We start from the raw sequence: 13093 nt of genomic DNA on the forward strand, positions 1-13093 counted from the left end.
TAATTATATATATGAAATTATGTTATGTTATGACTTGGACATTTTTACATATATTAACAGTATTATTTATTTTAATAGTAATTGGCGGCCCACCTGTGGACCACAGGTTGAAAACCACTGCAGTGGAGCTTGTTTCACAGAAACATATGCATGCTCACGTCTTATTTTAGTAGAACTGATATATTATAGTTTTTAGTTATTATTTTGAATCAGATTTTATAATTCTGTTTTCATTTTAATTTTAGTTACAGTTTTAGTTGTCTTTATTTTTTTAATATGCCTATATAATTTTTACATTTTTGTTTATTTAGTTTTAGTTTTTATTGCATGGAAGCTTGTTTCTGTCATAGGATAAAAAGAAATAAATTTAAAATTTAAATTAAGATTTTTCTTTTTGTTTTGTTTTTCTGGAATTGTAAGCTATAAACTCACTATATCTGACTTTTTCACCATTTTTTTTATCTCAGAGAATACAAATTCTGACCTTAGTTTTGTGAATTAAAAAAAAAACCTTGCCGCTATATTTAGCACTTCAACTAGAAGTACTTAACGAAAATTAAATGTTGCATTGGCAACTATTTGAAATAAAATAATTGTAAATTATGTAAAATTTCGAAGTGTCTCTCCTGTTGCTCCTGCTCTCAGTTATTGATGAGTTGAGTTTCTGGAGCTTCTTCAGTATTGTGTCTTTTACTTTAGTCTCCAGCCCACCGTTTCTCCACCAGTGTTGAGGAAGCTGCTTTGAAACACGTTGAAGCTTCTCAAACTACCGATTTATTTGCAATGAAATTGATTAATTAGTTTTGTCACAATATAATTCTCGTTTTACATTGAAGAATCAGAGTTTTGAATGAAATGATTTGCAACCCTACTGGCAAAAGTCATCTCAGGAACCACACTTCAGTGTTTTGAGTCTTACGGGTCCTTCAAAGTATCTTGAGAGAGGTGAGGTGTCCAAGTCTCAGCATCTTACTACTGGGGTTCCTCAGGGCTCGGTTCTTGGACCACTTCTCTTCTCGGTCTACATGGCATCATTAGGTTCTGTCAGTCAGAAACATGGCTTTTCATACCACTGCTATACTGATGACACTCAACTCTGCCTCTCATTCCATCCTGATGATCCGACGGTAGCTATTCGCATCTCAGCTTGTCTAACAGGCATTTCTTCCTGGATGATGGACCATCACCTTCAACTCAACCTTGCCAAGACAGAACTGCGTGTGATTCCAGCAAACCCATCGTTCCATCACAATTTCACCATCAAGTTAGGCACATCAACCATAACTCCTTCAAAAACAGCTAGAAGCCTTGGAGTTATGATTGATGATCAGCTGACTTTCTCAGACCACATTGATAAAACTGTCCGATCCTGCAGATTTGCTTTATTCAACATCAAGAAGATCAAGCCCTTTCTTTGGGAACATGCTGCACAACTCCTTGTTCAAGCTCTTGTTCTGTCCAGGCTGGACTATTGCAATGCTCTCTTGGCAGGTCTTCCAGCCAATTCTATCAAACCTTTACAATTAATTCAGAATGCGGCAGCAAGATTAATTACTTAAGTTACTTTAGTTACTTAAGACTCAACAAAAACCATGAGAGTAAAAATATTTAACTATTGCCTCTTCTCCATCGTTGCATTCCACTGAAGTGTTGCTATTTCTCATTAATTTGTCTCTGTTCACCGCATGTTCACCCCCATCATCTGCTTCTGTTGTAAAGATTTGTGAAGAAGTAAAACACATGCTTCCCACATCGTCAGCTTTAATGAGCAGAGTTTCACCAGCATGGTTTCTGTCTTTATCAACGATTCTCTGAATTATGATTGCATGCCTTCTCTCCATCTCTGTTCTGCAGATGGTCCCGTCACGGTGGGCATGAGTTTAGACATCGCCAGTATTGATACCATTTCTGAGATCAACATGGTGAGAAACAGAGCACTCGCACACCACATCAGTGTGAATTAATGATGACTCAAACTCTTATCTGCTCATTAGTGAATATTATTTCATTATTGATCACACGTGTTCAATTTCTTAACCTCAAGTAATAAACTTATCCCAACCAGTATTATTATAAGATGTAGTAGTAGTAGTAAAACAAAATAAATGTATACTTTATTATTATTATTAAATAATTATATTAAAAAAACATTATTATCCATATAATCTTTTTTTATAATAAGAAGAAAATATTTACAAAGTATGATTTATTTATTTATGTATTTATTTATTTATTATTAATTGGTTTATTTTATATTAATAATGATAATAATTATAAAAAATGACAATAATAATAATAACAATATTCCAAGCATACAATAATAATATTAATATTAATGTTAATAATAATAAATAGCTCCAAAATATTGGAAAAGTATTATTAATTTGAAAAAACTCTTTATTTTATATTATTATTAAAATAACAGTAATTAAAAGGGAAATTTATAATACTAATAATACAATACTAATAAAGTAAAAATATGTAATTATTATTATTATTATTATTACCACTACTACTTATATTACTATTATTATTATTAATAATAATAATAATAAATAACAATAATAATTATTATTATTATATTTTTTTCATAAATAATACTAGTTTAATATTTATTATTATTATTATTATTATTATTATTATTATTATTATTATTATTATTATTATTATTATTTCTTTTAAATAAAGTTAATTGTTTGTTTCAAGTCCTAATCTGAAGTATTAAACTTGGGCTCATCTCACACAGTTCATGTAAAATGTGAAGTGTATATTTGTATGATTGCTCAGTGATTGTGGATGCTGTGCTGTTGTTGATTGGTCAGGACTACACGGCTACGATCTTCCTCCGTCAGCGCTGGACGGACGAGAGGCTGGTGTTTAAAGGCAATAAGAGCTTGAGTCTGGACGGGCGACTGGTGGAGCTGCTGTGGGTCCCAGACACCTTCATAGTGGACTCCAAGAAGTCCTTCCTCCACGACATCACTGTGGAGAACCGACTGATCCGGATCTTTCCCAACGGAACGGTTCTCTATGCGCTCCGGTCAGGCTTCATCCGGTCTATAGCACAGATATGTAGCTGTAAATGTGACCATTGTGATCTCTTGATGTGTTAACAAGTCTGATTTCAGTTAGTAATCTATGTATTTTTTTCAATATTAATAATAATAATAATAATAATAACAATTATATATATATAATTTTAATAATACATAACTATAATAATTTATTATTATTACTGCATTTTTTACATTATTAATTATTAATAGTGAAAATAAATGAAAATAAAAATAACAATAAATAATTAAAAGTACATAATGTTTATAAAAATAATTATTATTAATAGCAATAATATTAAATAAAAAATATTTACAATATTTACTACTACTACTACTACTAATTATTATTATTATTATTATTATTATTTTTTTTTTTTTTTTTTTTATTTTTTTTTTTAAGAAGAAGAAAAAGAAAAAAATCGAAATAAGTCAGTTTTGCATATTATTAAAACGGAAAGGATGAGAATTAAATAAAGATATAAAGTTGGGCATTTTTTTTAGAAATAATAAGAAACAATAATAAAAAATAACAAATAAATAAATATTATTATTATTATTATTATTATTATTATTATTAACATTATTAATAATAATGGTAACATAAATAGATATGTATCATTTGTTATTATTATTATTAGTAGCAGTAGTATTGATACATAAAAAAATAATAATTGTAAATTATTATTATTATAAATAATAATAATAATAATAGGAAAACATTAAAATAATTTAATAATACAAATATAATAATATTTAATTATATTGTTGTTGTTATTACATAGTCATATAGAATCAAAACATATTGCCAAAATTGTGCGTCTCTATGTACAAGCACAGAAAAACTTTAAGTTTTTTAAACACTTCTTGGTTTAAGGACATTTAGATATTTCTCCTGGAAACAAGACTAAAATACTGATTACAGATGGGAAGTTTTGCATCCTGTGCCTCTTTACCATTCATGAAATATCAGAAGATATCAGAAGATATGAGTGTTTCTCTCTGTAGGATCACCACGACTGTGGCCTGTAACATGGATCTGACCAAATATCCCATGGACAAACAGACGTGCACCTTACAACTGGAGAGCTGTAAGAACACACACACATTTCCAGCTTCTGCTTCCCCAAAGTGTTGCTCAGGCAACAAGCTGACATTTCTGTGCTCTTGTTTGTGACATCTGTCCTCACACAATGTTCACGCTGTTTCATATTTCATAAGAGCATGCTGTGCTTCAGCACAAACACACCACATTACGCCTGCTTTCTTTCCTTGCATTATGCATGCAATTCAGATCTCTGATGTGTAGTTGCATAAGATCATTAATATAAATACATATTACAGACAGACAGAAAGATGTGTGTGTGACGGCGTCTAGATTCAGGTCAATTTCCTTGATTTGCTGAGTGCTGAGTTTATCTTTCTCTTCATCTCTCCGCCCGTCCGCTGTTCTTCTGTGAGTTTGTTTGTCTGGATGTGGATCTCTTTCACGTCTTCTGCTCGTGTTTATATAAAGAGTAGGAGGCTTAGAGGAGCTTCTGAAGTCTTTGTCTAATGAAACGACAGAAAGCTTCACTCATGGGTGAATTTTAAGAAATGTCTGGGTCGTATTGCACTCTAAAAATAAAAAGACAGAATAAGATTTCTTGATGCATTTTACATGCACAAACTGCAGGAACTTTAAGATACTTTTTTGTTTTGCATTGTGATATTTTCATGACAGTTGTGCCCAAATTGTAATTTTGCACAGGTTTCTAGAGAACATTATTTGCACAATATAAACAGTATCTGATTACTGTCCCACAGCGCCACCTAAAGGACACATTACACACTAATACATGTGGCCATTTATCTGATATAGTCCACTACACATCGAAATATTTTTATATAAATGAAATAAACTGCATTCACAATTTCTTCACAGTGTGTCCCATTTCAGATCACCTTCTCTTTTTCAAAAATACATTCAATGTTTAAGCATTTACATTATATTATTTAATCTGTTGCTATTATTATTATTTTTTGCATGAAAGTGCAAAAACATAGTACTTCAAGTCTTAAATGTTTGCTGTAGCATCAGTAAGTGAATTTTTGTTTTCACAGATCAAAGTAAATGTGAGAATTGATTAATTTGTATTCATCAAGGATGCATTAAATTCATCAAAAAGTTACAGTTAAGACATTTATAATTTCTTTAATTGCAAAAGATTTCTATTTCAAATAAATGCTGTTCTTATGAACTTTATATTCAACTGTTCTGAACATTGATAATAATCAGAAATGTCTCTTGAGCAGTAGATCGTCATATTTTCATGATTTCTGAAGATCATGTGACACTGAAGACTGGAGGAATGATGCTGAAAATACAGCGGAGCATCACAGAAATAAATTACACTTTACTATATATTCATATAGAAAACAGCTGTTTTAAATTGTACAAATATTTCAGAATTTTTACTGTATTTTTGACCAGATAAGTGCAGCCTTGACTGAATTATTTCCCGTGTCTGAATGCGTCCCAGACTGATAATGTCAGTATTGAGAGTGCTTGTGTGGATCTGTGTGTGTCTGTTCGCAGGGGGTTATAACATCAATGATGTGATGTTTTACTGGACTCGTGGGAATGACTCTGTGAGCGGTTTGGACACGCTGAAACTGGCTCAGTTCACCGTAGAAGATCATTACACCTCAGTGTCCGAGGCCGTATATGAGACAGGTACACAACACCACAAACACTCCTAACGTCTGTGGAGCACTTATTAAAAGATACCTGATAATAATACCGGTTTCTTCAGAAATGGCACAGAATTGACCGTGTTTCATGTTTATGGCAGATTGCAAAGTGCAACTTCTTGTTAATGACGCATTTAAACGTGTATCAGAGTTGTGTGTTTTCTGTTCGTGCTGTGTAAGATATCACGGGATGTTTTGATTCATTAGTGTTGCCAGATCTTCCTAGAAAAAACATCAAATAAGCACAAACTCATGATAAAATCAAATCCAGATGCCTTATCTTGGAAATAAGTCACATGCCAAGATATTGAGAGGTCTTATTAACTCTGTAAATTGGATCGCTTAATGAACCAAGCCCAAAGACAGTTAATAAGGGTCGCTTATAATAAGTGGACATGGCAACCCTTCAAGAGCACACTCTGCTAAGTAGCCCTTAAAACACAAGGAAAAGAGGACGCCTTTAGATAAAATCGCCAAACAATGTCGATGTGATCGATGTGTTATAACTTTGGTTGAAATAGCAAATACTGAAAACGTGAGATGGCGAAACGTTGCAATGGTGTCAATCATCACAGTTTTGACGATGAGTTCTGTTAGATTCACACATGAAACTGTAATACCAATAATAATACGGTTGTCACTCCTGAAACTTTACAGTGTGCATGTAGCCATAAAAACCACTCCAATAGCTTCTTAATTTCTGATTGATAGTCTTTTTACTTGGACGCACAGCATCAATGTTTTATATCCCCACGAAAGGACTCTCTGATTCTCTTCCCAGGCAATTATCCCAAGCTGATCTTTCATTTCGAGCTGAAGAGGAGCATCCTATACTTCATCCTGGAGACGTACGTGCCGTCCAGTCTGCTGGTGGTGCTGTCCTGGGTCTCTTTCTGGATCAGCCAATCATCCGTCCCCGCTCGCATCTGCATTGGTATGAGCAACCAAACCCTTGATGACCACATAGTATTCTAGCTGATTTCAGTTTAGAGCTGGGCAGATGAGCGTTTCAACTGAGCATGTGTGTTATTGGTACATGTTTAAGGCGTGACGACCGTCCTGACAATGACCACGCTGATGATGGGCGCACGGACGTCTCTGCCCAACGCCAACTGCTTCATCAAGGCCATTGATGTGTACCTGGGCATCTGCTTCAGCTTCATCTTCGGGGCGCTGATAGAGTACGCTGTGGCCCACTTCTGCACGCTACAGCACCCCGACTACAACAACGCACTCATGGTAAGAGAGGATTACCATCATCATAGTGTTATTGCTCATACTCTCCTTGTGTTCAATATGTCCCTTGTGTTTCTGTGGCTCAGTGGTAGAGCATTGCGTTAACAGCGCAAAAGGTTGTGGGTTCGATTCCCAGTAGAACACACACACACACACAAAAAGTATAGCATGCATAAATGTTAATGTATTTTACTTTGAGTCTTAAAGGGATAGTTCACCCCAAAATGTAAATGCACTCACCCTCAGGCCATGCAAGATGTAGGTGACCTTTTTTATTTAGTCGAACAATAAGGAAGATATTTTTCTAGCTGAAACCGTAGTAGGGGATTCATAAAATGCAAGTCAGCAGCTGCCCGTCTTTGAGAATAAAAAAGCATATCAATGAACGCAAAATTATAATCCTGTGTCTCCTGGTGATTTATAGAGGTTTTATGAAGCGAAACGATCTGTCGGTGTAAGAATCTGAACATTATTTACAACATTAGTTCGGACATCACACAGTGCTCATTCAATAAATGCACAGCTAAACAGATTTAAATCTACATTTAAAGTAGCTAGTGTTTTAGCACATCTCATATCTTCTGGAAGATTATTCCATCAGCTGGCTAACTAAAAGCAGATTCCCCTTGTTTTGTGTGAACCCTTGGTATTTCTAACTGACTCGATCCTAATGATCTGAGTGCTCTGTTAGGTTTATATTCATTTAGCATATCTGCAATGTATTTTGGTCCTAGGCCATTGACTGATTTATAAATGAGCAAACGTACTTTAAAAACAATCCAAAATTTTTTTTTTGAGATGATAGTATGCTGATTTAGCTACTGCTTTGACATGACTATTGAAACTAAGGTCTATCTCCAGAATCACACCAAGAGTCCTGATTTTTAGTTGTTTGACCCCTAGAGTCAAGGTGTGCATTTACCTTGAGAACTTCCAACTTTGTTTCCAAATGCAGCGACTTCAGTTTTTTCCTCATTTAGCTGAAGAAAGTTTTGACGCACCCAACTGTTTACTGTTAACCAAGAGAAACTACAAAAACTGTTTCCTAAGTTCAGTGACTGTTGGAGAAACTGGAGCGCTGAATGATTCATTCATCACAGGATCAGATATGCTGCTATTTCGGCTCATTTCCAGTTGGAGTGACTGTCGGGCATCTGAAAGTGAGTTTTAAATGAGTAACTTGAACCTTAAACTGTTTCAGATGGTTCAGTAAGATTTGATGCACTGGTTCAAGTAGGTCACAAAAAAAAAAAAAATGGCTCCAAAGAATGATTCGTTTGAGAGCCAGATATCGCTTTGCCTGAGGCCCTGGATTACAGGTAACAATGTTGTAAATAATATTATGTTTCTTGCACAAATCAATCATTTCGCTTCACAAGACCTCAATATATTGTCAGGAGCCATGGCTATTAATTTTGTGTTAATTCTATTCTCAAAAATGTACAGCCAATAACAGACCACACCATCTCATTTTAAATTTCCTTGCTCGTTTACTCTCATCTCCGTGTTTTCTCTGTCAGTGTGGTCATCACATACATGTGTGCGAGGAGGAGATGAACGGCATCGTCACCACCATCGCCAGTGATTCTTCACGGCTAAAGCGACGTAAAGACGCTCCAGTACCCAAGCCCACCGCTGCTGGAGAGCCTGGCCTCACACCCTCCAGCCCGACCACCAGTGAACCCAAGACCGCAGAGGTCCCATCGGAGCTCTTTAGCCGTTGTGCCAAAAACATCTCCGTCCTGAGGAAGATCCTGAGATCCATCAACTGCTGTCATGTGAAAAACCCACATTATATAGACAACTACTCACGGTTAACCTTCCCACTGTCGTTTATCATCGTTAATCTGCTATACTGGACATACTACCTGTACTTTTAACCAGCGCATCATGCTGAATCATTTCTGTGTGTTAGTAAGTATGATAGCGTAGGCATGTGTGTCTGAAAGACCAGTAGAGACTCAACAGAGAAGGAGAATAATTAGGGTTGCACCGATACTACATTTTTCAGCAGATACCAATAAACCGAATGATGTTTGCCGTTATGAATGCTAATTATTCATAATGAAATTTGCTGATACCGGTGACAGATAATTCAGAATGATATCTCTCAGTACCGATTATTCAGAATGATATCTGCAGATAACGATAGCCGATTATTCAGAATAAGATCTGCTTATACCAATATTTGATTATATATAATAATATCTGCCGATACCAATAGTCAATTATTCAGAATGATATCTGCCAATACCGATTATTCTGAATGATTTCTGCCGATACCGAATATTTAGAATTATATCTGCTGATACTAATATCCGATTATATAGAGCGATATCTGCAGATACCAAGAGCCGATTATTCAGAATGATATCTGCCAGTACCGATGAAAATAATAATAGTCAATTATATAGATTAATATCTGCTGATACTAATATCCGATTATATAGAATATCTGTTGATACCAATAGTCAGTTATTCAGAATGATGTCTGCCAATACGATTATTCAGAATGATTTATGATGATACAGATAGCGGATTATTCAGAATGATATCTGCTGATACAAATATACGGTTATGCTGTATAGAATGATATATGCTGATACCAATAGCCGATTATTCAGAATAATATATGCCAATACAAATACTGATAGTCAATTATTCCAAATGATATCTGCCAATAATGATAGCCGATTATTCCGAATGATATCTGCAGATACCGATAGCTTATTATTCAGAATAATATCTACCGATACTGATACTTATCAGCCGATTATTCATTATCTACCAATAAAGATACTAATACAAATAGCTTATTTTTCACAATGATATCTGCCAATACAGATAGCTGATTATTCAGAATGATATCTGCCGATACCGATACAAATACCGATACTTATCAGCCGATTATTCAGAATGATATCTACCAATACAGATACTAATGCAAATAGCTTATTTTTAGAATGATTTCTGCCAATACAGATAGTAAAACAAATAGCTTATTTTTCAAAATGATATCTGCCAATACAGATACTAATACAGATAGCCGATTATTCAGAATGATATCTGCCGATACCGATAGAAATACTGATACTTATCAGCCGATTATTCAGAATGATATCTACCAATACAGATACTAATACAGATAGCCGATTATTCAGAATGATATCTGCCGATACCGATAGAAATACTGATACTTATCAGCCGATTATTCAGAATGATATCTACCAATACAGATACTAATACAGATAGCCGATTATTCAGAATGATATCTGCCGATACCGATAGAAATACTGATACTTATCAGCCGATTATTCAGAATGATATCTACCAATACAGATACTAATACAGATAGCCGATTATTCAGAATGATATCTACCAATACAGATACTAATGCAAATAGCTTATTTTTCAGAATGATATCTGCCAGTACAGATACTAATACAGATAGCCGATTATTCAGAATGATATCTGCCGATACCGATACAAATACCGATACTTATCAGCCGATTATTCAGATTGATATGTACCAATACAGATACTAATACAAATAGCTTACTTTTAAGAATGATACATGCCAATACAGATAGACGATTATTCAGAATGATATCTGCCGATACAGATACAAATAATGATATGGACAGCTGATTATTCAGAATGATTCCAATACTATAGATCTTTAGTCAGCTTTTGTGCTTTAATCTCCATTACTAAATGTTTTTAGTTTTTCATTTACTAAACACTTACAATGGCAGAAAACAGTGCACCATTTAAAAGCTAAAATGTCAACTTTTTTAATTACTCTTTTAATCCCTATTATTATTTGTCATTCTTGCAAATTTAGCAACATAATCCCTGTGAGTCGCTTTTTCTGTATGGAAAACGTCCATATGTTTATTTTTTGAAAGTCGTTGTATTTACCAGTTTTGATGTGCTACAGATGCTGTTGACAGAGATTAACTGGCATTGAACATAGCGAGGAGACGTGTTCAGTATTCGTAATTTCCCATATATGAATCTCACTGATAGCGTCAGCGTCAGGTTGGAAGTTTGTAGTGGCTGATGATGGCTATTCAACCCTGGATCTCAACAATGGCTCCCATGATTAAATCTTCTAGATAACTAAAGATATACTGAATTTTAACGTCAGATTACTGGAAATCTGTATTTGACTTCACATGTGGCTGAGGATGAGCAGACTATATTTTAACATCAACATGAAATTGAAATTCAGCCAACGTTTCCATTGAAATCATTTGGGCTGTGGATGATTTTTGGGCTACTGGATTATGTTCATCTAAAGCATTAGTCAAGTATTTAGTTGTTGTTTTAGGCTTCTGTTCTAGCTAATATATCCTTTCTGAAATATTGTTTATAGTTAACATTTAATGCTGGTAAATTTTAATATAATAGAGGTTACAGCAAAATAGCAAATAATGATGGATTTGATAAGGAGATTTTGTGGAGCAGAGTTTCCCAAACTAATACAGCAATTAATTAAATAATAAAAAAGTTAAATAAAAATGTATGAAAAAAATAAAATAAAAAATAATAAAACACTCACTAAATGTTTTAATATTAGTTTACCTGCATGTCTTGTGACTATTAACCAACATCAGAAACCATGAACATGCAAATGTGTTGTTAAATTACTGAAATATTAAATTATTAATAAATTAAATTGAATCTCAGGGGACTTCAAGCAGATAATTAATCTCAAAGGGTTTTGGCTGAAAATAAAAAAGCATTAGTGCTCTGCAGGATGAATTTGACCTTCATCCTTCACGTAGGTTTTATCACCAATAAATAAATAAAAGGGAGATTTTTAGCATTTTTTGGGAACTGTCAGAATCTTTTTTTTTGATTTGGGTGTTCATCATCATCAGCTAGGGGTTGTTGAAACAGCACAAATCAGAAAAATTGGATAAAAGCGTCTGCTAAATGATTAAATGTAAATGTAAAAATATTATCAAAAAGGGCCTAACAAGTTGATATCCTAAAAATGTAGTTCGTTCAAAGAGGAAAGCAATGTCATTTACTCACCCTCACTTCTATTGAAAACCTGTGACATATATGCTGTGCATTTCCTTTCAATAACAAAATAAACACAGCAATAATGACAGCGGTGAGAAAACAGCAGTTAAGTAAGCATCTGATCAAAGTGCACGTTTGTTGTTTATCTGTCGCCTTAATTTATTTAACACTTTATACAGTAGACTGTCTCAGTGTGGCTTTCAGTTAGAATTACACCTTGATTTTCAGCTATCAAGCAGCTCTATATGTATATGAATATGTGTGGTATAACTTAATATTTTAGCGAATTGCAAAAGCTGAATAATCGATCAAAGTCTACTGATTGATCAGTGAAATACTTGACGATTAGTCGATTAATCCTTCTAATAATCGTTAGATTAATCGATTATCAAAACAATTGTGTTTTGCAGCATTACTTGACGTCTAATTCAGTGCAACATGTCATATTTGAATTAAACACAAGTGTGAACGAGGTATGAGAGCCGTTGGAAACATGAGGGTCAATAAATAGTGGTTTTTAGGTGAATTATCCTTCAAGCATAGTGACTGCTCTACTGGAGTCTGTTTTTATTCTATTGTTTCGATGTTTTCCACACTGTAATGTCTCGAACATGTCTTCCTCGCGTGTATGTGGTTCTTGAGTTTGAGTTACGGTGTTGAGGGCAGAAAGAAGCCATTGCTACCAGTTTATTGCTTCCATAAATCCTCCGGCCTCGGCCACTTTCTTGCACATCATCGATGGATTGCAGGAGTCGTGTAAGCTCTCTAAATGACTTGGTTTTAATGATCTGGAGGTGTTTGTGGACTCTATATGGGACGCATTCGGACCGAACCAAAGACCATGGACTGCGTGTGGTGACGAATGCTAAACTGTCTGGAAACATTGACCCATTTTTTGGGATGTGTTTCTGTGCATTACAGCTCTTAAGTGACAGCAGCCTGTACTGAACTGGATTGAACACTTTTGGTTATGGTTTTAAATATAGTATTAAAACTGATGTATTTTATGAATGGATGAATTTTCCTCTCGGGACCTT

The 13093-nt window shown here is 34.3% G+C and overlaps 1 protein-coding gene across 3 annotated transcripts in view; it reads left to right on the forward strand.

Moving 5' to 3' along the window:
* The window catches only part of LOC128025835 (gamma-aminobutyric acid receptor subunit pi-like), a 44827-nt gene extending 35760 nt beyond the window's left edge, over positions 1-9067 (forward strand). For all 3 annotated transcript variants that reach the window (XM_052612380.1, XM_052612381.1, XM_052612379.1), the window contains 7 exons: positions 1855-1922; positions 2823-3040; positions 4062-4144; positions 5632-5769; positions 6568-6720; positions 6832-7025; positions 8543-9067. In XM_052612380.1, coding sequence (XP_052468340.1) covers positions 1855-1922; positions 2823-3040; positions 4062-4144; positions 5632-5769; positions 6568-6720; positions 6832-7025; positions 8543-8902 — 1214 coding nt within the window. In that variant the 3' untranslated portion in view covers positions 8903-9067. The remainder of the gene's footprint in view (positions 1-1854; positions 1923-2822; positions 3041-4061; positions 4145-5631; positions 5770-6567; positions 6721-6831; positions 7026-8542) is intronic.
* Positions 9068-13093: the final 4026 nt, after the last annotated feature.

The sequence above is a fragment of the Carassius gibelio genome, chromosome A13 (assembly GCF_023724105.1).
Source record: "Carassius gibelio isolate Cgi1373 ecotype wild population from Czech Republic chromosome A13, carGib1.2-hapl.c, whole genome shotgun sequence".
Taxonomy (NCBI): Eukaryota; Metazoa; Chordata; class Actinopteri; order Cypriniformes; family Cyprinidae; genus Carassius; species Carassius gibelio.